Genomic DNA, 25,496 nt, shown 5'->3' with positions numbered 1-25,496 from the left:
GGGGAATGATGATGTCACCTGTGAGTAGGGGAGAAGGAGAGAAAAGAAATACACACAGGATACACACAGAATACCTGTATCCGTAACACAATGGTTATCAAAATAGTGATTTATTATTCAGTAAGGTTGGCTTCTTAGCGTTCATAGCAATGGTTATCAACTGTACTGCAGAAATGGAATGTAAATCACAGAAAATATATTTTGTAGTGACAGCTGCAGAGATGTTTTTGGGTATACGAGATTTGACTTCAGAAGAGTTACAAGGTGTGTTGAGGGGTGGTGTCCCGTCCTCCCAGGCCGTTGGCATCGTAATGACTGTATGTGGTGGTGTTTCACTTCTTAGACTAGAGGAACAAGACTAATGAAGAGAATGTAATGTCGTTAGACCGTGCCTGGCTTTACACTCCAGTACAGTAGGTGGCGGTGTATGCATGTAAAAGTTTAATCCGATCAGCCAATCAAATCCCAAAGAAGAAAAACCTGGCAACCCGTGGCATCTTGGGAGTGGCGGTTGATTCAATATGGCTGCGGCAGAAACGGGAAAGAACGACTCAGGATTTTGTTGGGTTAATGACAGTATCCTTTTACTTGGTTTCTATCAAAGACAGCCCCCTTATCTTATAGTCAATATTGTCCGTATGTTGATGAAGGTTGGATACGTTTAACTAACAAGCCGGGTGTTGAATTTGGTAACTAGTTATAAACATTAAATTATGCTAGCTAACGTTAGCAAATCTGGATTGAATTGGCTAGTTTACGTTAGCTAGCTAGTGGTTTCTCACCTGGCTGGAAAACTGATCGGTAGCTAACTAGTTTGTTAGTCAAGGGATGTGATATACCTTGCCAGAAGATACCGACCCAACCGTTACGCTTGTTTAAGACTTGAACTGCATTGAGGTCGGAACGCAATCATTACCGCACGGCAAGCGGTACCAGAGCGCCAAGTCTAGGACCAAATGGCTCCATAACAGCTTTACACTCTCTTCCATTTGTTTTGTACACTGCTGCTACTTGCTGTTTATTATCTAAACAGATAATAATTAATCTATCTATTAATCTATTACCTCAACTAACCTGTACCCCCGCACACTGACTCGGTACCGGTATCCCCTGTATGTAGCCTTGTTATAATTACGTTTTTAAATGATTTTTAACTTTAGTTTATTTGGTATATATTTCTTAACTCTTCTTGAACTGCACTGTTGGTTTAGGGCTTGTAAGTAAGAATTTCACGGTAAGGTCTACACTTGTTATATTCGTTGCATGTGACAAGTAAAGTTAGATTTGATTGCATTAAAGACACCATGGTGCCAGTGCGAAATATGGGTAGGTAATGTACCACAATGCAGGGATTGGATTTGCCTGGAACCTTGACATTGAATTGTATTGAATTCTACTTCTGGCAGAAATTAGTGTTTGAATCAGGAAACTTTCTTGTGACCTCTACAAGCCAAATGTTGAATAAAATAAAATTTTAACGTACTTTACCAGTTGTCCATGTGGGTGGTTCTTTTGGCGGTAGGAATGTGAGACAATCTATCCACACGAAAGTATATATTTACATAAACTTTTCAAAGTGCTGGTAGTGTGTAGAAGATTTATATCACCTGAAGCGTACACACAACATAAAAATACATGCACAAGAAGAAGCATGCATACTTACGGCGCTTGTGCACATGTTTACATGGTTCTGAGCATGCTCCAGGTGGTAGAAATATGAAAAAGTTGTAATTATACTTTCCTGTGGATCTATTCCAGATTCAAATGCTTATTTCTGCCTGATGTAGAATTCAATGTAAGGATGGGATAGGCCACTGAATTCCACATTTTTGATTTATACTGCTCCATCGAGAGATTGAAATATTGCTAGTTTTCCCAGAAAACTGCAATTTTCATCCTCATGCTAACCAGCAGTATCCACCGCTGCCATTTTGGAATGGCAGTGTCAGCCAATCAACTCCTTTGTTGTTCAACACAACGTGCCATTCCATAGTTACTACAGGTAGCTAGCATAAGGATGAAAAGGGCAGTTTTTCCTGGGAAAACTAGCAGTATTTCAATCTTTTCGATGGAGTAGTGTAGATAAAGGTACAATTTGAAGTACAGTGGCACATCCCATAACTGCATTGAGGTACAATTTCCAACCAATATCTCGCGCCGGCTCCAGTGTCTTAATGTAACCATGATTGTGTTCTGAGCTCAGTGTAAACAAGCGTAGCGGTAGGGTCCATTTCTTCTGTTAATGAAGTACCAATGAATGAAGAACCAATGAAATACCTATTCAAATGTTTGTAGTCCCGTGTGGCTTAGTTGGTAGAGCATGGTGCTTGCAACGCCAGGGTTGTGGGTTCGATTTCCTTGGGGGGACCCGTATGAAAATGTATGCACTTACTACTTACTGTAAGTTGCTCTGGATAAGAGCTAAATGACTAAAATGTTAAATTTAGCTAATTTTACCTAGTTAACTAATTAGGTGTCCGCTTTCTATTTTTGTGAAGTTGGCAAACGTCGGCTAATAAACAAATGCCAGCCACTTTCTGAACCCAGTTCAGTGGCTTGCCTAAGCCAATTACAACATGCTGATTTTTATTGAAGTGAGGGTCTTTTTAGAGACCATCAAATATATTTCCTAATTCAATTCACACAGCATCAGATGAAGACCAACCTGTGGTGTTCATTCCAGGTGAGGACATTAGCACATGTCAAAGGCATGTGTGAGATAGTTCTGACCACTTTTCCTATTGCTGGCTGCTAATGTTACTGCATTTTTCCACGTCTCTTTCTCTCAGGAGTGAACAAAGAGGGACACTTTCGGACAGCTTTTAAGTCGGGCTCCTGGTCCAACAGCAGTGAAAGAAAGGTGAAAATGAGGGCCAAATATGGCTGTCAGATCCGAGGAGAGGCTCCTCTGAGATGGGGCAATAAAAAGCGAGGCCAGCCTCTTTCCCTGTCCTCTGTCTCTGAGTCCTCCATGGGTAGAGGGCAGCTCCAGTTCGCACCTGAAGCCACAGTCCCATCCCCCAGCCCTGCCACTCGGCAGCATCTCCTCACCACCTCGCAGGTAGGTTTGCCAAGAGGGACCTCTCCCTTGACCCTAACTGGTTACTAGCTCATAACCTCTCCAGTCGGAACAGGCCCTTGCAAACATAAAGCCTGGGTACACCGCTAGTTCTTCATTCAACAGGGATGTGGATGAATCAAACATTTCTGATTGAATTCTGATTGAAATTGATATTGGCCCTCTTTTCTCAGATGTTCTATGTTGTTCTGGTGCTGATCACATGCCTGATTAAACAATGCTAGCTAATTTGGCCAAACCAGGTAAGATAAAAAAAGCAGAAACAGGCTGACATTCAATAGGGTAGTATCACTCAATATACTGCACGGTTGCTCGATGCTTGCCAAAAGTCATTGCGTTTTTTTTTTTTTTTTTTCATGATCTAAGGCTTTCTGTTTTATGTGATTCATAAAAAAAACTGTCTTTTGCTCAGGCACTCTCTGAGGTGACCCAGGCTAAGAGCAGGGCCTCTTTGAAGGACCTCTGTCCCGAGGATAAACGGCGCATCGCCAACCTCATCCAGGAGCTGGCCAGGTAACTGCTCATTCAACATAAGAGGGATTTTGTGTGTGTGGTTGGCAGGGAGTGGGGGTGTAGAGATATTAGGGTTGTCTCCGACTAAAATAAATCTTGGTTGAACCATAGTCGTCCTGTTCTTTCGACCAATCTATTGGTTGAAATGTTTAAAGTTATTTTTCCATATATAAACAGACACACCCTATGTGTTTGAATAAAATCAACTGCATATCTACTGAGCTTGTCTGACACTGTTTGATTAAATAATTAACACACAAATTACTCAAAAAAGAGCCCGATGGTCACACTGTTAAAAAAAAATACAGCGAGTGCCTGTGTTACTGGTGCACGTTGTCTCGCTCTCCTCCCTACTGCTGCGAAAAGGCACCACAGCACAGCAACTGTTAATTGCACTGTCCGTGCTGAAGCTACAACGTAATTTCAGCCATTTAGTTTCTTACTTGTTTCTGACTGAAAAGTTGTTACCGAAATCCCTAATTTGTTTATGACAAAAATAGCCTATTCTCTCAATCCTTGCTCTCTTTACGTGAAACATGTAAGCATCGCATGCATGTGACCAACAGAGCCTGACCTATAGCCTATCATTATCACATCAATCAATTGGTTATAAGAAACTCCGAACACAGTAACACGTGACAGCAAAATGGATGTGGAGGACGTGAAAAATAAACTTGAAACGGGCGATTGTTTACTGGTTGCTAAGGAGGCAAATCAAATCAAGCTTTATTTATACATCACATTTCAGAAATGGAATGCAACTCTTTGTGCTTTACAGGAAAAATAAAAACAATGAAAATAAAAGCTGAAATATTTACTACACAACAAACATAAGAGGATAAAAAACTAAATAATGAGACACACTGAACAACTAAAAAGCACTGCAAGGAAAAGCAAAGCTAAAAATGTGTTTTAAGATCTCTTATAAATATGTCCACAGTTTCGGCCACCTTCAGGTTCTCTGGCAGGCTATTCCAGAGGCTGGGGGCCTAATAATGAAAGGCTGCCTCTGCATGCCTCTTGGTCCTAGGCTTTGGGATAATTAAAAGGCCAATGCCAGAGGACATGAGGAACCTACTGGGTACATAACTTAAAAGCATGTCTAAAAACCAATAGAATAATCTTAAAATTAATTCTAAAACTCATAGGCAGCCAGTGCAGAGACCTTAAACCGGTGTAATGTGTGCTCTCCATCTGGTCTTGGTCAGTACCCGTGCTGCAGGATTTTGTATGTTTTGCAGTTGACCAATGGATTTCTTGGGTAGACCAGACAGGAGAGAGCATTACAGTAGTCTCTCTGCATCAGACTGAGAGAGAAGCGGCCGTACCTTGGCAATGTTCCTCAGGTGGTAAAAAGCTATTTAGGTCACAGGGGAAGTCAGATCTATGGAAGACATTTGACTTAGTTGTGGAAACTACTGGAGATCAAGAAAAAGGAGGGTATAAGAGCAAGCATTGCGTGAGTATTCTGTGTGCCAAACAGTTGCTGTTAGATTACAATATTATAATTTTTTCCTGACCATTTGGATCAGTGTAAACAATACTAAATAAATAAGTGTACCTCAGAGAGTCTGTTCTAATGAAATAAATATATAGTCTTTATTACAGCAGACTAAAAACATTTACATTGCGGTTTATTTATTGTTTAAGTTAATTATTCAAAGCTCCCTTTATTTAATTTTATAACGAAAATGCTTGATTGCATTTCAAAGCATGAATGTCTCTTATGCTGTGTGATGGCATGAAGGAATGATTGATTGATACAGTAGCCTATACACTATATTGAAATATAGGCCTTATTAAGACTAGACAGGACACGCTCTTAGGCCTACAAGATGACGGTTATACAAGGCTACTATACAAAGCCTACTAATCATAACGACATTACTTATTATAATGATGTGTATAATAATAATTTTAATAACAATAAGGAGATCAAGAAAAATGAGGGTATAGGAGTGAGAGCTGCGTGCATATGTGTGACAAACAGGTGCTGTTAGATTACTATATTATTTTTCTGCCTGTTTGGAATAGTGTAAACAACACTAAATAAATTCAAAGTAATACCAGTCTGTTCTAACGAAAAACAATTGTAAAGCCTTTATTATAGCAGAGCAAATATTAAAAACAGCCAAATCTGTGAAATTGCTTAATCAAACTTTTTCCATTGCATGAGGCTTAAGTGCTCACGGAATCAGTAGGCGATTAAACACACTCAAACAGGCAACAGAAGCAAGCCAAGATTGTGCAAAGCTGTCATTAAGGCAAAGGGTGGCTACTTTGAAGAATCTCAAATATCTAGAATATATTTAGATGTAAAAAAAAAAAAAAAAAAAAAAAAAAGGGTTACTACATGATTCCATGTGTTATTTCATAGTTTTGATGTCTTCACTATTATTCTACAATGTAAAAAATAACGAAAAATCCTGGAATGAGTAAGTGTGTCCAAACTTTTGACTGATACTGTATATGGATGATTTATAAAGCCAGGGACATTTAACAGTTAGGCTATTGATTATTGGCCTAATTAAGTTGGTTTCCTCTCCTCAATTTTCTTAGACAATTAGGCTAAGGCAAGGGCTGTTTCCTCGTCTCTGCTGCTGCTGCCTCCACTGCATTGTTCTCAATCCTACCCATTATTCTGGTTAACTTTGTTATTATGCACAACATAGGGAAAGGCGCCAATTATACGGCACACTGAAGATTGTTTTAGAACTGCGGACAGAGACCGTATCCACCGCGGGAGAAAGCGCATTTGTTATAAAATAATATTAGATTTATTAGTGTTACACCATTATTTTTACATAATATAACCGTGTACAATTTCAGTATCACATGTGTTAGAGTGATGGACTGTGCCATCCCCGTGGCCTCCGCAATGGATTAGTCCACTGGACAGGCATGAATCAGACAGGTGTCTTTTGCACCATGAACAAAAATATATACAGTGGGGAGAACAAGTATTTGAAACACTGCCGATTTTGCAGGTTTTCCTACTTACAAAGCATGTAGAGGTCTGTAATTTTTATCATAGGTACACTTCAACTGTGAGAGACGGAATCTAAAACAAACATCCAGAAAATCACATTGTATGATTTTTAAGTAATTAATTTGCATTTTATTGCATGACATAAGTATTTGATCACCTACCAACCAGTAAGAATTCCGGCTCTCACAGACCTGTTAGTTTTTCTTCAAGAAGCCCTCCTGTTCTCCACTCATTACCTGTATTAACTGCACCTGTTTGAACTCGTTACCTGTATGAAAGACACCTGTCCACACACTCAATCAAACAGACTCCAACCTCTCCACAATGGCCAAGACCAGAGAGCTGTGTAAGGACATCAGGGATAAAATTGTAGACCTGCACAAGGCTGGGATGGGCTACAGGACAATAGGCAAGCAGCTTGGTGAGAAGGCAACAACTGTTGGCGCAATTATTAGAACATGGAAGAAGTCCAAGATGACGGTCAATCACCCTCGGTCTGGGGCTCCATGCAAGATCTCACCTCGTGGGGCATCAATGATCATGAGGAAGGTGAGGGATCAGCCCAGAACTACACGGCAGGACCTGGTCAATGACCTGAAGAGAGCTGGGACCACAGTCTCAAAGAAAACCATTAGTAACACACTACGCCGTCATGGATTAAAATCCTGCAGCGCACGCAAGGTCCCCCTTCTCAAGCCAGCGCATGTCCAGGCCCGTCTGAAGTTTGCCAATGACCATCTGGATGATCCAGAGGAGGAATGGGAGAATGTCATGTGGTCTGATGAGACAAAAATAGATATTTTTGGTCTAAACTCCACTCGTCGTGTTTGGAGGAAGAAGAAGGATGAGTACAACCCCAAGAACACCATCCCAACCGTAAAGCATGGAGGTGGAAACATCATTCTTTGGGGATGCTTTTCTGCAAAGGGGACAGGACGACTGCACCGTATTGAGGGGAGGATGGATGGGGCCATGTATCGCGAGATCTTGGCCAACAACCTCCTTCCCTCAGTAAGAGCATTGAAGATGGGTCGTTGCTGGGTCTTCCAGCATGACAACGACCCGAAACACACAGCCAGGGCAACTAAGGAGTGGCTTCATAAGAAGCATCTCAAGGTCCTGGAGTGGCCTAGCCAGTCTCCAGACCTGAACCCAATAGAAAATCTTTGGAGGGAGCTGAAAGTCCGTATTGCCCAGCGACAGCCCCGAAACCTGAAGGATCTGGAGAAGGTCTGTATGGAGGAGTGGGCCAAAATCCCTGCTGCAGTGTGTGCAAACCTGGTCAAGAACTACAGGAAACATATGATCTCTGTAATTGCAAACAAAGGTTTCTGTACCAAATATTAAGTTCTGCCTTTCTGATGTATCAAATACTTATGTCATGCAATAAAATGCAAATTAATTACTTAAAATCATACAATGTGATTTTCTGGATTTTTGTTTTAGATTCAGTCTCTCACAGTTGAAGTGTACCTATGATAAAAATTACAGACCTCTACATGCTTTGTAAGTAGGAAAACCTGCAAAATTGGCAGTGTATCAAATACTTGTTCTCCCCACTGTATAATTGCAACTGCTCGACTAAAGAAATCTCAGTCAACCAACAGCATATCGACCAGTTGACTAAATGGAATGTTTATTCAGGGGGGGACACTGCTATAATCACTGACCCTCCACCTCTTCTTTCCCAGAGTGAGTGAGGAGAAGGAGGAGTCGGTACAGAGGTTGAAGGATGAACAGGAGACCTTTGAGTGCAAGATTCTACAGCTGGAGCAGCAGAACCAGCTCATTGTACAGGAGAGAGAGAGTATCCTTTTCTCCATGGATGCACACAGACGTACAGAGTAGAGGTCGACCTATTAATCGGAATGGCCGATTACTTAGGGCCGATATCAAGTTTTCATAACAATCGGTAATCGGCATTTTTGGACACCGATTTTGGCCGATTACATTGCACTCCACGAGGAGCCTGCGTGGCAGGCTGACTACCTGTTATGCGAGTGCAGCAAGGAACAAAGGTAAGGTGCTAGCTAGCATTAAACTTATCTTTTAAAAAACAATCAATCTTAACATAATCACTTGTTAACTACACATGGTTGATGATATTACTAGTTTATCTAGCTTCTCCTGCGTTGCATATAATCGATGCAGTGCCTGTTAATTTATCATTGAATCACAGCCTACTTCGCCAAACAGGTGATTTAACAAGCGCATTCGCAAAAAAAGCACTGTCGCTGCACCAATGTGTACCTAACCATAAACATCAATGCCTTTCTTAAAATCAATACACAAATATATATTTTTAAACCTGCATATTTAGTTAATATGAATTTCTTCTAAGTAGGGAAATTGTCTCACTTCTCTTGCGTTCTGTGCAAGCAGACTCAGGGTATATGCAGCAGTTTGGGCCGCCTGGCTCGTTGCGAACTGTGTGAAGACCATTTCTTCCTAAAAAAGACCGTAATTAATTTGCCAGAATTGTACATAATTATGACATAACATTGATGGTTGTGCAATGTAACAGCAATATTTAGACTTAGGGATGCCACCCGTTAGATAAAATACGGAACGGTTCTGTATTTCACGGAAAGAATAAACGTTTTGTTTTCAAAATGATAGTTTCCGGATTTGATCATATTAATGACCTAAGGCTCGTATTTCTGTGTGTTATTATATTATAATTAAGTATGATTTGATAGAGCAGTCTGACTGAACGGTGGTAGGCAGCAGCAGGGTCGTAAGTATTCATTCAAACAGCACTTTCCTGCATTTGTCAGCAGCTCTTCGCTGTGCTTCAAGCATTGCGCTGTTTATGACTTCAAGCCTATCAACTCCCGAGATTAGGCTGTTAATACTAAAGTACCTATTAGAACATCCAATAGTCAAAGGTATATGAAATACAAATGGTATAGAGAGAAATAGTCCTATAATAAATACAACCTAAAACTTCTTACCTGGAAATATTGAAGACTCATGTTAAAAGGAACCACCAGCTTTCATATGTTCTGAGCAAGGAACTTAAACGTTAGCTTTTTTACATGGCACATATTGCACTTTTACTTTCTTCTCCAACACTTCGTTTTTGCAGTAGTTAAACCAAATTGAACATGTTTCATTATTTATTTGAAACTGAATTGATTTTATTGATGTATTATATTAAGTTAAAATAAGTGTTCATTCAGTATTGTTGTAATTGTCATTATTACATATATAAATATAATATATAAAAATCGGCCGATTAATCGGTATCTGCTTTTTTTGGTCCTCCAATTATTGGTATAGGCGTTGAAAAATCATAATCGTCGACCTCTAATACAGAGGGCCTATCTCACTGGCATTGTCTGTGTGAAGTATCCTCAACTCCAGTCTTTTGAGGGCCACAGTGCTTGCTGGTGTTCTCTTGCCTTCCCAGGTCTGTATCAGTCACTGATTTAAAAGACAGCCATGTGTACTTGCACACACTGCAGCCCATTCTGCCACTAAAGAATTAAAAGCTATTCCTATCTGGCAGCAGGGGGCAGCATTGCCTACAGCTTGATATCTCCACTGCAAACCTCAGTGGTATGACAGATACTCCATGAGCGTTATTACATGCCCGCGTACCTCCATTCCCTCCTGCTTTTTCCACGATTTTGAGTCTTGGCCACGTCTTGACATTTTAAAATGACATTTGCCCCATGTCTGAGTTCACTGTGGATTACATTCAGTGTTTGAAACCGTTTCCTTATCTGACGTTTTATCTTGTGGGACTGTGGCATTTGCTCTTGTCTCGTGTCTTGGTAATCTTGTTCTTCTTGATGCACTGAATCCTGTCATACACTACAAGACCAAAGGTATGTGGATCCCTGCTCATCTAACATCTCATTCCAAAATCATGGGCATTAATATGGAGTTGGTCCCCCTTTGCTGCTATAACAGTCTCCACTCTTCTGGGAAGGTTTCCCTCTAGATTTTGAAACATTGCTGTGGGTACTTGCTTCCATTCAGTGAGTGAAGTCGGACACTGATGTTGGGCAATTAGGCCTGTCTCGCAGTCGGCGTTCCAATTCATCCTAAAGGTGTTTGATGGGGTTGAGGTCAGGGCTCTGTGCAGGCCAGTCAAGTTCTTCCACACCGATCTCGACAAAACATTTGTATGGATCTCGTTTTGTGCACGGGGGCATTGTCATGCTGAAACAGGAAATGGCCTTCCCCAAAATGTTGCCACAAAGTTGGAAGCACAGAATCGTCTAGAATGTCATTGTATGCTGTAACATTAACATTTCCCTTCACCGGAACTAAGGGGCCTAGCCTGAGTCCAATGGCGGCGTGCTTTACACCACTCCAGCCGACGCTTGGCATTGCACATAGTAATCTTTGGCTTGTGTGCGGCTACTCGGCCATGGAAACCCATTTCCTGAAGAACAGTTCTTGTGCTGACGTTGCTTCCAGAGGCAGTTCGGTAGAGAGTGTTGCAACCGAGGACAGATTATTATTATTTTTATTTTTTTCCTCCGCAGCACTCTGCGATCCCATTCTGTGAGCTTGTAGGACCTACCACTTCGCGGCTAAGCCGTTGTTGCTCCTAGATATTTCCACTACACAATAACAGCACTTATAGTTGACCAGGGCATCTCTGGCAGGGCAGGAATTTGACAAACTGACTTGTTTAGAAAGGTGGCATCCTATGACGGTACCATGTTGAAAGTCACTGAGCTCTTCAGTAATGCCATTATACTGCCAATGTTTGTCTATGGAGATTGCATGACTGTGTGCTCAATTTTATACACCTGTTACCAACAGGTGTGGCTGAAATGGCTGAATCCACTCATTTGAAAGGTTGTCCACATACTTTTGTATCTTACCTTTTTATGACAAGTTACAGCACCACCAGTTGATTCTAAGCGAGCTAACACTGTCAGGCTCAGTCTCCTGGCCTGACCTGGCAACTTTTCTATAATTCCAACAGCATCCCATAATTACCCTGTTTCCTCTACTTTTGCACCCCCCACCCTCCTTGATGTCCTCTTTAATGATTCCACTAAGGTCAAACCGACGTGGTGAGAGCCGTCAATTTAGGGGGAAAACACAGTGAAATATGAAAAGTAATCGCCGGTTGGTAAATTGCACAATTGGCAGCAGAGCTGGGAAATTAGAAAAGCACAACTCAATTAAAGGCACTTTGACTGGGAGACCTGGCATTTACACAAAACTTCTAAACTCCATTAAAAAGGAATTTGAGGGGGGAAAACCCTTTGATTAAAGCACCCCGAGGGGATAACCGGTCTTTAACGCAAACATGGAGTCGTAAAGAGAGTTCTGAGACGTAGGGTTCCAGATGGATCTTTTAAAGGTTAAGGAGACACCAAAGGCAAACAGACTAGGGGAAGACTTGTAAAGTCTAATTCCATTACAGTCTTATCTACCAAGAGTCAGGTTATCAAGGGGAGGATGTGTATATCTCTCCTATCTAAAGACCCGCAATGAGAGATGAGTGAAAGCGTTCTTGTTGAAATGTTTGTCAGGACCATTTTGTAGCTCAAGTGCTGAATAAAATGTAAGATTTGAATAAGCTTGTAGTTGGTTATTTCTCCTTGGCATGATGTCTTGGAGAGGTAAAAAGGATAGATATCAATTCTGAGTTGGTGCTTCACAAATCACATACCTCTTTTTTAATCAATTACCTTACTTTTCTGTCAGTGACTTTACACCACTGCCGTGGTTGAAATAAGTGTCTCTACCCTCCTCCCTTAGGCAATGGTTAAAGGGCTAAACTTTGAATTTTCTTTATCGCATAATTTTTGTTAGACCTTTTAATACCATCAATAGACAGAGTAAACCTTAAGCTATAGTGATTGTTAGCAAGTCTATTTATTGGTATTTTGTTGGGTTGATTGTAAACTGGTTTATTTGTTATGGTTAAGCTAGTTATGCTAACTGTACACTTTCATCAATTACCCATCACCGTGACCTAACACACACCCAGTCGATTTTGCACAGTGCGAAAATGTCAGGCTTTGAAAATATTCCTCTCCTGTGCAAATTTATTCCACCTTGAGGTGGATTTCATTTGGGCGTGGCCTGACAGGGCGAGTGAATAATTTTAACAGGCCCCGTCTGAAGCCTTCGAAAGCAAAGTCTTGATTTTGTATATTTTTGGATTGAGGGGCAGAAGAAGCCGTTGCTACCGCTTTGATTGAAGAGGGTGAGCATTCGTATTGGCTCATGCCCAAGACTCAGAGAAGAGTTTTCACTGTTTTCGGCATTGGAAGAGAACCTTATCAATTGTGCTCCAGTCGTCTTAGATTACCAGGCCTTGAGAGGCGGGTCTGCGTCTGCCCAACAATGTTTTTAACGTAGGTGTGTTTACACTCTCTCAGAACATCCACATTCTATAATCAGCATAGGTATTGTTTGTGGTTGCGATGACTGTTGGTTGGAGCATGATGCTTGCAATACCAGATTTGTGTGGGTTGACTCTGACGTGTACTAGATTCCTTTGAATAAAAGTGTTAACCCAGAGGACATTATATTACCAATATGAATCCGTTGACATGGGAATTGAAACAAATGTTTGGTTTCTGTCGAGTTTCTGTCGAGTTTTGATAGCCATGTGTCATAATATAACTTCAGTTGTCATGACTCCCTATGATTGCTATGACGTAATGTCAGTGGAAAAACAGCCTTATGCAGACAGACGGTTCAGGTGTTACTTACCGGTAGAGTGTATGAAAGAAGCGTTGGAGCATTTGTCGACAGGGCATTCACTTTCATTCCACTTCATCTGAAGTCTTTCTCTTGCCCTACTCCGTTTCATTTCCCAGGCTTGATTGAACTCCTCCGACACCAAAGTGTTTTCTCCTAGCGTATCCTTCCACAGACTGTTACTTCAATATGGCTTCACTTTGAAACTTTCATTTGCTGTTAAATCAGGGACTTTTAAAGGTGATGTGTTGAGAAACTCATCAGCCAGGGGCGATGGCCCACCCATAAAAATATATGGCCTGGAGCAGGGAGGTTTATGGGTAGTAGTTGGTTGGTAGGAGTGTGTTTGAGACTGTGTACCCGTCTTTGTGGGTGACTACAGGTGAGGATTTGGTAATGTGTTATTCTAGGTTCATTGCAAATTCTCTGTGTGGGGGTTGAAATGTAGAGACCACTGCAAAATGATCAGTTTCTCTGGTTTAACTATTTATAGGTGTGTTTGGGTAAAATTACATTTTTTGTTTTATTCTATAAATTACTGACATTTTGTCACGCCCTGGCCTTAGTTATCTTTGTTTTCTTTATTATTTTAGTTAGGTCAGGGTGCTCAGCTCTCCATACTCGTCCTGAGGTGCGTGCTAGCCGTCTGGTTAAGACTGTGCCAGCCTCACGCACCAGGCCTCCTGTGCGCCTCCCTAGCCCTGCACGTCCTCTGCCAGCTCGGCGCTACAGCTCTCCCAGCCGTGCTTCCAGTGGAGAGAGGGGGCGTCGGACCGGGCAGGCACCGTGTTATGCGGTGGAGCGCACGGTGTTCCCGGTGCGTGTGCTTAGCCCGGTGCGCAACATCCCAGCTCCCCACATCTGCCGGGCTAGGGTGAAGATCCAGCCAGGGCGGATGGTGCCAGCCCTGCTCTCAAGATCTCCAGTGCGCTTTCACGGTCCGGTCTACCCAGTGCCACCTCCACGCACCAGCCCTCCGGTGGCAGCCCCCCGCACCAGGCTGTCTCTCCGTCTCATCGCTACAGAGTCTCCCGCCTGTCCAGCGCTGCCAGAGCCTTCCTCCTCTCCAGCGCTGCCGGAGTCTCCCCCCTGTCCGGCGCTGCCAGAGCTTCAGCCCCTCAGTCCAGAGGCGCCAGAGCCAATCTGCCCAGAGCTGTCTGAGCTGTCTGCCTGTCAAGCGCTGTCTGAGCTGTCTGCCTGCCCAGCACCGTCTGAGCTGCCTGCCTGCCCAGCACCGTCTGAGCTGCCTGCCTGCCCAGCGCTGTCTGAGCCGCCCGTCTGTCCCGAGCCGTCAGAGCTGCCCGTCGGTCCCGAGCCGTCAGAGCTGCCCGTCTGTCCCGAGCCGTCAGAGCTGCCCGTCTGTCCCGAGCCGCCAGAGCCGTCCGCCAGACAGGAGCAGCCAGACAGGAGCAGCCAGAGCCGCCCGCCAGCCATGACCTGCCGGAGCCGTCAGTCAGCCATGATCTGCCGGTGCCGTCAGCCAGCCATGACCAGCCAGAGCCGTCAGCCAGCCATGACCAGCCGGAGCCGTCGGCCAGCCATGACCAGCCGGAGCCGTCGGCCAGCCATGACCAGCCGGAGCCGTCGGCCATCCATGACCAGCCGGAGCCGTCGGCCAGCCATGACCAGCCGGAGCCGTCGGCCAGCCATGACCAGCCGGAGCCGTCGGCCAGCCATGACCAGCCGGAGCCGTCGGCCAGCCATGACCAGCCGGAGCCGTCGGCCAGCCATGACCAGCCAGAGCCGTCAGCCAGTCCGGAGCTGCCCCTCAGTCCAGAGCTGCCCCTCAGTCCGGAGCTGCCCCTCAGTCCGGTGCTGCCCCTGAGTCCGGTGCTGCCCCTCAGTCCGGTGTTGCCCCTTAGTCCGGTGCTGCCCCTTAGTCCAGTGGGGTTATTATGAAGGGTGGCCGTTAGGAGGGGGCCACGGAAGCGGGTAGTGACTATGGTGAAGTGGGGGCCACGTCCCACACCCGAGCCGCCATAAGAAGGCCCACCCGGACCCTCCCCTTCTGTGTCAGGTTTGCGGCCGGAGTCCGCACCTTTGGGGGGGGGGGGGGGTAGTGTCACGCCCTGGCCTTAGTTATCTTTGTTTTCTTTATTATTTTAGTTAGGTCAGGGTGTGACATGGGGGATGTTTGTGTGTTTTTGTCTAGTCGAGGGTGTTTGTAGTGTCTAGGGGGTTTTGGTAGAGTTTATGGGGTTGTGTTCAGTGTAGGTGTCTAGGTATGTCTATGGTTGCCTGAGTGCTTCTCAATCAGAGACAGCTGTCTATCATTGTCTCTGATTGGGAGCCATATTTAAGGCAGCCATAGGCATTAGACGGGTTGTGGGTAATTGTCTATGTGATGTTGCATGTTTGCACTCAGTGTTATAGCAGTCACGTTCGTTTTGTTATTTTGTATTGTTTGTTAAGTGTTCTTCATTATTAAAAGGAAGAATGTATTCTAATCACGCTGCGCCTTGGTCCTCTCTTTCACCTATAGACGATCGTGACACATTTCCTCCAAATTTCAGAAAAAATGTCATTTAGAGCATTTATTTGCAGAAAATGACAACTGGTCAAAATAACTAAAAATATACAGTGTTGTCATACCTCGAATAAAACAAAGAAATAACTTCATATTTATTTTAAACAACACAATACTAATGATTTAACTTTTCAATCACAGCTTTCATGCGTCTTGGCATGCTCTCCACCAGTCTTTCACATTGATGTTGGGTGACTTTATGCCACTCCTGGCACAAACATTCAAGCAGCTCGGCTTTATATGATAGCTTGTGATCATCTTCCTCTTAATCACATTCCTGAGATTTTCAATGGTGTTCAGGTCTGGAGATTGGGCTGGCCATGACAGGGTCTTGATCTGGTGGTCCTCCATCCACACATTGATTGACCTGGCTGTGTGGCATGGAGCATTGTCCTGCTGGAAAAAACAATCCTCAGGGTTGGGAAAAATTTTCAGAGCAGAAGGAAGCACGTTTTCTTCCAGGACAACCTTGTATGTGGCTTGAGTCATGCGTCCTCCACAAAGACAAATCTGCCCAATTCCAGCCTTGCTGAAGCACCCTCAGATCATCACCGATCCTCCACCAAATTTCACAGTGGGTGCGAGGCCTGGAGAGGCCTACATGCCTCTTCTTCTTATTGGTGTCCTTTAGTAGTGGTTTCTTTGCAGCAATTCGACCACAAGGCCTGATTCACGCAGTCTCCTCTGAATAGTTGATGTGGAGATGTGTCTGTTACTTGAACTCTGTGAAGCATTTATTTGTGCTGCAATTTCTGAGGCTGGTAACTCTAATGAACTAAAACAAACAAAAAAAAACGTATCCTCTGGGTCTTCCTTTTCTGTGGCGGTCCTCATGAGATCCAGTTTTGTCATAGCGCTTGATGTTTTTTGTGACTGCAATTGAAGAAACTTTAAAAGTTGTTGAAATTTTCCGGATTGACTGACCTTCATGTCTGAAAGTAATGATGGACTGTCTTTACTCTTTGCTTATTTGAGCTGTTCTTGCCATAATATGGACGGTCTTTTACCAAATAAGGCTATCTTCTGTATACCAACCCTACCTTGTCACAACACAACTGATTGGCTAAACGCATTAAGAAGGAAAGAAATTCCACAAAATAACTATTAACAAGGCACACCTGTTAATCGAAATGCATTCCAGGTGACTAACTCATGAAGCTGGTTGAGAAAATGGCAATAGTGTGCAAAGCTGTCATCAAGGCAATTTTATTTTTTTATTTTATATATATACCTTTATTTTACCAGGTAAGTTGACTGAGAACACATTCTGTCAACTGTGGGAATGCACTGTCAACTGTGGGACCACTTAGAGAGGTGTGTGCCTTTCCAAATCATGTTCAATCAATAGAATTTACCACATGTGGACTCAAACAAGTTGTAGAAACATCTCAAGGATGATCAATGGAAACAGGATGCACCTGAGCTCAATTTTGAGTCTCATTTCAAAGGCTCTAAATGCTTATGTAAATAATGCATTTCTGTGTTTTATTTTTCATAAATATTCAAAAATGTCTAAAGCTGTTTTCACTTTGTCATTATGGGGTATTGTGTTCAGATTGATTATATTTATTTAATACATTTTAGAATAAGGCTGTAACGTAAAAAAAATGTGGGAAAAGGAAGGGGTCTGAATACTTTCCGAATGCGCTGTATACAGATGATTTATAAAGCCAGGCACAGTAACAATTAGGCTATTGTTTATAGGCCTTATTAAGTGGGGATTTCCTCTCTCCTCACTTTTCTTAGACAATTAAGGCAAGGGCTGTTTTCTCTTCTCCTAACTCCGCTGCTGCCTCTGCCACATTGTTCTCAACACCAATATGCTGGTTAACTTTGCTATTATGCACATACCAACATGGTCGAGGAAATGGCGCCAATTCAACAGTGCCCTAATGTTTCAGAACCGCGGACAGTGACCACTATCCAATGCAGGAGAAAGTACATTTTATGTAAAAAAAAAAATATATATATATATATATAAAAAAAAAAATGTGTTTGTGTTTCACCATTGTTCAAACATAATATAACCATATACAATTTCTGTAGCAAATGTCTTAGACTGATGGACTGTGCCATCCCCATACCATGACCAACAGCCTATCGACCAAACAATGGACCAGTCGACTAGATGGGGTCTGCCCTAGTACACAGTATGAGATCCCATGCTTTCTTACCCCCATTGCCACCCTTGCATTAGTATGTATCCATGTATGTGTACCTACCTTACTCACTCAGCCCGGGTGTGCGTGCCAGTGGTGCCACCACCGCCATTAGCGGGACCCTCATGCCCAGCAGTGGTTCTGCACCAGATGAGCTGTGTCCTGCCTTCTGCAGCGTGGCGCCAGTCAGGTGCCAGCTCTCTTGTCTGGCATTCGGCCTAGCACTCAGATCTGGCATCACGGCCCAGCTCTGCTCAGCTCAGCCTGGGTCGACCCAGATGGAGAAAAAGCCCCTCAACTTTTTATCATGCTCTCTTTTCAGTTTGTCCTTTTCAACTATTTGAATTAACTCACTGTTCTGTTTACTTTCCTGGCCTAATGAAGGCGTGGTGGGTGGAGATGTTCTTTTGGGGTTATATTTGATGTCTTCAAAATGTCAAATGAAATGTATCCCAAAAAAGGGAATAAAGACAAGAATATGACCCTTAACCCCAGCCCCCTGTTGCCCAGGCCTACAGCAGCAGTACCGGGAGTGCCAGGAGCTGCTGGGGCTCTACCAGCAGTACCTCTCTCAACAGCAGGAGAAACTCAACCAGTCTATCACCCAGCTCAGCCACTCCTGCAGCTCCCACTCTAACTCCCACAGAAAGGTACTCACTCTGTGTGTGTCTGTGCGAGTGTGCGTAGTAAGAGTGTGTGATACAGATGTGTGTCTGAGAGAGATGGCGAGTGGTGCGTGTCTGTGTGTATAATCTTCCCCGGTGAGCTATCTCCAAGCTACCGCCACTGTTCACCATCAATCACAATGCTGCCAACTGGGAGGGAAACACTCACACACACATTTTATTTTTTAAATTACCCTTACTTGGACCTAGACAGCATATCAGATATCACAATAGTAAAAAAAAATCGCTATACATTATGACCACATACATTAAGTAGCACAACCGGTTGCTTTTCTCAAGGTAACCATTTAGAGACAACTTCCTGGGTCCCCCTGCTCTGAGGATAGATCACTTTGTCGTCCTCCGTGTCCTACAGTGGGGCTGAGTAATGTGTTTGCATGCTCTGTGACCTCACACTGAATTAGTCACTCTCTTGTCTTGCTGAAGGTGGGCTTTACCTTACTTTGTGTTTATCTCTCTCGCTTCATTCACCTTGGTTTCCCTGTGCTCAGCACTTTCATGAGAATCTCAGTCTTGCCCAAACCCAAATCTTAGTTCTGCATTGTATTGGTGTCGGGTCCATCTTGGCTTAACCACTGCTCTCTCACAGAAAAGTTAAAAGGGGGGAAGGAGTGACTATCAGAGTGAGGTAACTAACTGCAAAATTGACCTCTTGCCCTTACCACTTATACACTTGTGGAGATTGGAGACAAACACATGACACATTTCAGATTTTATTGATGCCCCCATAGAGCTGAAATAGGCTGAAATCTAGTACAGGTGCATAACATGAAATAGTAACATTGAATAATATATTTACAATAGATAAAAATAGAAGGGTATATTTGACTGGGTGCCTCTCTTGTCTCCACAGGCCCCCAGCAGTGAGGTAGGCTCCACCAAGCCTAGCAGGGCAGAGATAGCCACAGCCTGGGATGGCTCCTACCTGGGCCTGCCCACTCCTGGAGCAACAGGGACAAACGGAGGAGGAAGAGAGAGAAGTGGCAGAGGAAGAGTCCCGTACCTCAGTCCTGCCTCTCTCTCAGACGACCTCCACTTAGCCACCTCCCCTCCCTCCTCATCCTCTAGCAACCAATCCCAGGGACCAATCAAATGCCAGGGTTGCCGAGGAGTAGGGGCCCGTAGCAGACGGGAGCATCTGGTCAATGGGGGGTTTCCCCATAGAGGGGCCACAGAAGACCTTCGACTGGGCAACACCAGCCCACGGCTCCACAGCGGCTCTGGTGAACCATCCGAAGACAGCAGACGTCTACCTAGACCCCGGAGGTTACTACTCGAAGGGGACCCAGCGTGGCAGGGAGCAGGGTCAGAGAGGGACCTGACCGCGCCCCCCCTGGGCCGGGAGGACTGGGAGGAGAGGAAGCACCAGCTGCTCCTGCAGAAGCTGCAGCTGGAGGTGGAGAGGGAGCGGCTGCAGGCGCGGCTGGCGCAGCAGGAGGAGAGGCTGATCAGACAGAACCAGCAGCTCCTCCACACGCGCCTCGATTACAGCAGGTATTGAATTTAATTATATTTTAGAAAAATGATACATCTAACAATATATGCACAATAATTGGGGCATGTACTTAATTTTGTCTCTCTTGCAGGTTCCAGCAAGCAACTGCAGCTGAACTCGGCCATTCCATGTCCAGAAACGGGACTGATCCTTTACCCAATGAACATGTGTTACTCAGGTAAAATCATGGAACTCACTCACTCACTCACTCACTCACTCACTCACTCACTCACTCATTCACTCACTGTATCTAGTAATCTAGCCTTTAGCTTACCAAGCAGTTGAATGTGAGCTTGACTGTGTGTGTCTGCAGTGAAATGAGAGGGTGTGACGATGCAGAGGACTTGGGTGAAACAGCAGAACAAGAAGCTCCTCCACTCAAAGAACATACTGCACACATCCTCCTGCAAAACTCCATACATTTACCTGGTAGGTTGTGTGTGTGTGTATACACGGGCCGCCAGTTCTCCATCCCAGGCTTATCGTCTCCGTCATTAGGGTTTTGAAGTCCATTTGTTGTTGTCCTCCATCTGCAGAGCCCTGTCATAACAATTCCAGGAGGGATATGGCCACCTCTCTTGTGGTGTCCCAGAGCAGACTCAAAGCCACCCCAGCACCAGTGATGCCTCCCGCGCTACGTAGGACTCCCGATGCAAGGTAAGCCACATTGGATCCCGGTGTCCCAATCAAAACACTGTTTCATCCCATATACCACTGCTGTTTCCACTGTACTGCACCACAACATCACATCATTATCAGCACTCTCAAGGTCAAAATAAAGTGTGTTGTCCAAAAAGTAGTCTATGATGACATTATTATTATTGTCAAATGTAGTGTACGCACATCCAGTAAGTTGCAGGTGCTGGGTACAAAAAGTAAACACAAAATAGAGAATAGGTCCCTGATGGAATAGAGAATAGATCCCTGTCCACCGATGAATGCTCCTGGTGTTTTGTTGTGTAAGGTCAGCTTGACCTTTGACCTTGGGGTCAAAACGCTGCACAGTAAAACAGCAGGAGCATTCATCAGTGTGCGGGTTGCTATACTTTATATCATATGGGTACATTATTACAATCTATTATTAACACATACCATGAGCACTAAATAAACAGATCGTCTTTAAAAGCAGTTCTATATTTTCAACAGCATTTCATAGTGCATTTTTTACCCACTTATCTGGAAAAATTTAGATTAGAAATACACAAACCAGACTATTTTTATGAACAGAGCACGGGGGAAATGCAATTCAATATTTTGGTGCATGGGTAAGGAAACAAAATAAAGGTTAGAAAAAGTAAAGGAAGGAAGGAAAGGGGAGCAGGCATCTGAGGCAGGCCTGGCCAGCACTGGGCCTTAGTGTTTGATGGGCTAAATTAAGCTTTCTCCCAGGCTAGCGGCGAGGCTGACAGGAGCCAAGCTGCGTTCCATTAGTCGGTCTAGCTGGGACCCAGCAGCAGGTAATTGAACAGACTTCTGTGGGGATGCACAGTCTCTCTTTCTCTAGCTCTCTCGCAATAATGAGAGGGGAGAGAGAAGAAGGAGAGACAGAGCGCAGAGAGGAATGAATCACTAGCGTGAGACACACTCTAAAAAAAGGGAATGAAATTCATTATTACCCCCCCTACCCACCCTTTTTGTTGAAAGGTAATTAATGTGACAGTGTGTGGTCTTCCTGTGTGTGTCTGAGTGTGCACTTCTAGTTAGCATAGAATGCTGTGGACAAATGTTTATTAGCATGTCATTTTTAAGGAAAGGGATTATGTTTCTTACTTTTTCCCTTTTTACTTCTGGCAAGTGTATTTTTGTCTTTGCATATGAAATGTTCTTCAAGTGTGAACACATTTCCTTCTACTGGTCCATAGCCTAGCCAACATGAAACAGAAAGACAGCTTGTCTCTGACTCAGCCAGAAGGACAGCTCTTCACAATGTTCTGAATCATAAACAATGCAGTATGGTTCAAGTAACCACCACCACCATGCCAATCGAACAGTGTAAACTCAAGCAGATGGCCATTAAAACCACAAAGGGAAATAATGGATACAGATCATAATAACAGTGAACTTTGAAGTCATTTCAATTGGGTCCTTCTGAGAGGTTTGCTCTTAACAATGACCACATTTGTCATTGTTAAAGCGCTGTATTCACCATTCAATAATTTAATTATTATGAGCTTGATCCAATGTTAAACTGTCAACTTTAAACAAAACAAAAAGTTTTGCTGAGGTCAGTGCAAGACATCCAAGATTGTCTTACACATTTCACACTCTGTATGTTCAAAAACCAACAGATGTCTGTCTTGGATAATTGATCGAAGCCAACTAAATGGGAGCAACAGACAGTTCTGGTCTCCTAAACCCCTCTCCAACCAGCATAGTAGCCAAGAGTTGATTTGTAATCTTCCAACAAACCGACTGTAATCAGTCAGATTAGACTAGCGCATCTCTTCTGCCTGCTCTGCTCTTACCTGCCCTTTCATCCAGACAACAACAAACCCCAGCGATGCAGAGCTGCTTAGGCTAACAAGCACCGGAGAATGCTAGCTTATGTATGGACAGATACATATTTTATTGTAGTCCGCAGTCTGGAAGCAGCTTCCTGCATTATTCAGACACAAATCTGATTTTGTGTGTGTGGAGGGAATCAATGAAGCGAGTCATTTTAAGGGGTTTTGTTTTGCAGGGAGGGGAGGTTGGCGAGGGTCGTCCTGACACTATGTAGACTTTTGCAGATGTTATGAGAGTGATGGGTAAGCCCTACGATGCCCATGTGTCCCCCTTAATGCATGCCTGCCACCAACCAAAGCAACTCAGGAATTCCACACTAACATTGAATGAGTGCCATTGAATTGCAAAATCTGACGCACACTGTAGCTTGGTCCTTACTCTAGTGATGAACTGCCTCTTTTCATTCACCAACAAACCCTAACAACCATTAAGTCTTAACTAATTGAATGTTAAAGGTGCAAATCGCTAAATGGGACTGGGGGTTAATCCCCGGCCTCCCGTGTTAGTTTGTAAAGAGAGTTCCATTGCACCCTACTGCTCCTCCTGCCTTCCCCTTCGACTCACCTAGCCTGCTTGCTATTGAATGGCAGGGTATTGACATCCGGGATATACCTGCCTGCCATCGTAGGATTTTTATATTACTGTTTAGACTGAAAATGAATGGGGGCGCTGGGCAAGATGGCCATCTTTAATGAGAGAAGAGCGAAACAACTGGGAGGGAAGGAGAAGTGGATAGACAAACTGCAGTTCTGCGAGAGCTAAGTTAAAACTTTCATAGTAACCCAAGAAAGTATAGATATGTCTGGTGAATTTAGCCGCCAGTCTGATGTGGACGGTAGCAACATTTTTGAGTAGTCATTGTCTAATGCAATTATTATTTTTGTCATTGTGACTTCTCTGTGTGAATACATAGAGAGTAGTGAAGCAGAATCGTAAAAGGGCTCCCTTGAGTTATATTAATACCCGTAGGCCATTCGATATTGAACCTTGCGTAAAACAACGAAGGCCTTTGGTATACATGGCCCCTCCAAACCATTAGAATTCTCACCATTCGGCCCATTCCCTTGCCGAAACTGTACCCCCCCATCACCCCCCTTTCCTCTTGTTATAGATTGTGACCACCGGTAAGTGATGCATTATTCATTACAGCGATGTCATCCATTGATGGATTGCTGTTTGAGAGCCCTGTCCATTAAATAAATCTACAAATATAAATGCTAATTCTCACATTTCAAGAGGGAGCCCGGACAAAGTTTCTCTCCCCCACTCTTTCTCTCTCTCGCTCTCTCGCTCTCGCTCTCTCTCGCTCTCTCTCTACTAACTGCTATTGACAGGCAGAAGGAGACCAAATGAAGAAGACAGATTTACTTACTTTAGCTTCAATCATGTTTATTTCCCAGCGGGTATTATCCCCTATAGGTGTCCCCTCTGTTTTCTCTCTCCACACTCACAGATTCATTCAATGTACTGTACATAGATTTTCTAAATAATTTGATGGAAAACTACAGTGATCATTCTTTCTGCACCAATTAAAGCCATGAAGTTAAAATACAGAAAATAGAACTAGAAATATTATGTAAACAAATACAAAAAGACTCATGCCAACTGTCGGCCAGATGCAAATTGATGCTGCTTAAAACGAGCAAAGAATTATGTTAGCGTGCTTTAAGAATTCATGTTTTCTATCTGGAATGCACTCGTCCAACTGTGTACACACTGAATAATTTATCAAGCAGCCATACTGAAGGATGGAATCTATATTAGCTTAATCTCTCGCTTTGGTTTATTTATTTCTTCCCTCATTCTTATTCTGGTAGAGAATGCCCCCGTGCGCCCTCGCTCGACTCTCCTTCTGTTGCACCTGTAACATCTAATGCCCTTTTGCTTGTCGACCCCAGGGCTTTAGACTTTTAACGCTGGTTGTGTTAGGCATCAATGGACACTACAGAACAGAAACATTTTATTTACAGTTCATCCGTATAGGGATATCCTTTCATATCTTCTGTATGTTAACAAATACGAGGTGCACTACACATTTGCACTACAAGCTTTGTGCCACAGACATGCTTTGGCCTCGTGCCTTGTCTAGTTCCTGTTAAGCAATAGGATAACATGAATGCTGGAGAGTTTTAATTTTAAGAAAGGACAATATTACAAAGGCAATATTGCAATTATGTTAGCAAGAAGACTTACCAGAGTTATCAAATGCGTTTTAATTTATTGATTCCTCTCTTCATCTGTGTTTTTGCTCTAGGTTGGACTCCTCCTTGATTGAGTTGTTGGAGGTCTTCAGTCCCATCTCTGTGCCCAAGCCATGCAACCCTCCCCGACGCCCGCCCCCCCCCAGTGCCCCCAAACCAGCCCACCAAGCTCTGCTCTCCCGTCCTGGCCCCTACCGGACCCCCCAGCAGGACCTGGAGGAGAGCCAGATACTGGAAGAAATCTTCTTCATTTGCTGAGGGGGTGGGGGATCCGGGGGTAGGTACCCTGAGAAAAATATGAAAATTTAAATCATTCTTAATCATTTACTTGATATTTACAGTTGGCTCTAAAATCAAGATCAGTGCCTTCTGTTTGTCTTACAGTTGGAAGTTCCAAAACAATCATGATTTTGTTCATTACACTATTGTGTGTTTGTAATGCAATACCTTTTTTATATTGAATATAAATAAACTGTAATTTATTTAATATCTTTGTGTAGTGGTCCCCACATGTAGAGACATGGTCACCCACAAAGTAGCTAAATGCGCTATAATTCTACTCATATATGGATTTCTTATAACTTCAACATAAATGGTCAAATGTTTGTAAAACTTCTGTGTGTTCCACTGACCACCTTGGTCACATTATCTCAGAGAT

General features: G+C 43.6%; 1 protein-coding gene across 1 annotated transcript; it reads left to right on the top strand.

The window, feature by feature from the left end:
• The first annotated feature begins 464 nt into the window (after window positions 1-464).
• On the top strand, window positions 465-25,325 carry LOC139536001 (protein hinderin-like). Its single transcript, XM_071336050.1, has 11 exons — window positions 465-576; window positions 2,648-2,683; window positions 2,790-3,061; window positions 3,492-3,592; window positions 8,273-8,388; window positions 18,462-18,601; window positions 19,491-20,131; window positions 20,224-20,310; window positions 20,446-20,561; window positions 20,669-20,789; window positions 24,892-25,325. Exons 1-11 carry the CDS (start codon window positions 522-524, stop codon window positions 25,094-25,096), a joined length of 1,890 nt encoding a protein of 629 aa, XP_071192151.1. The 5' UTR covers window positions 465-521; the 3' UTR covers window positions 25,097-25,325.
• Window positions 25,326-25,496: the final 171 nt, after the last annotated feature.

The sequence above is a fragment of the Salvelinus alpinus genome, chromosome 12, assembly GCF_045679555.1.
Source record: "Salvelinus alpinus chromosome 12, SLU_Salpinus.1, whole genome shotgun sequence".
NCBI classification, from domain to species: Eukaryota; Metazoa; Chordata; class Actinopteri; order Salmoniformes; family Salmonidae; genus Salvelinus; species Salvelinus alpinus.
The sequence above is the reverse complement of the archived record's forward strand: the minus strand, read 5'-3'. Positions and strand labels throughout refer to the sequence as shown.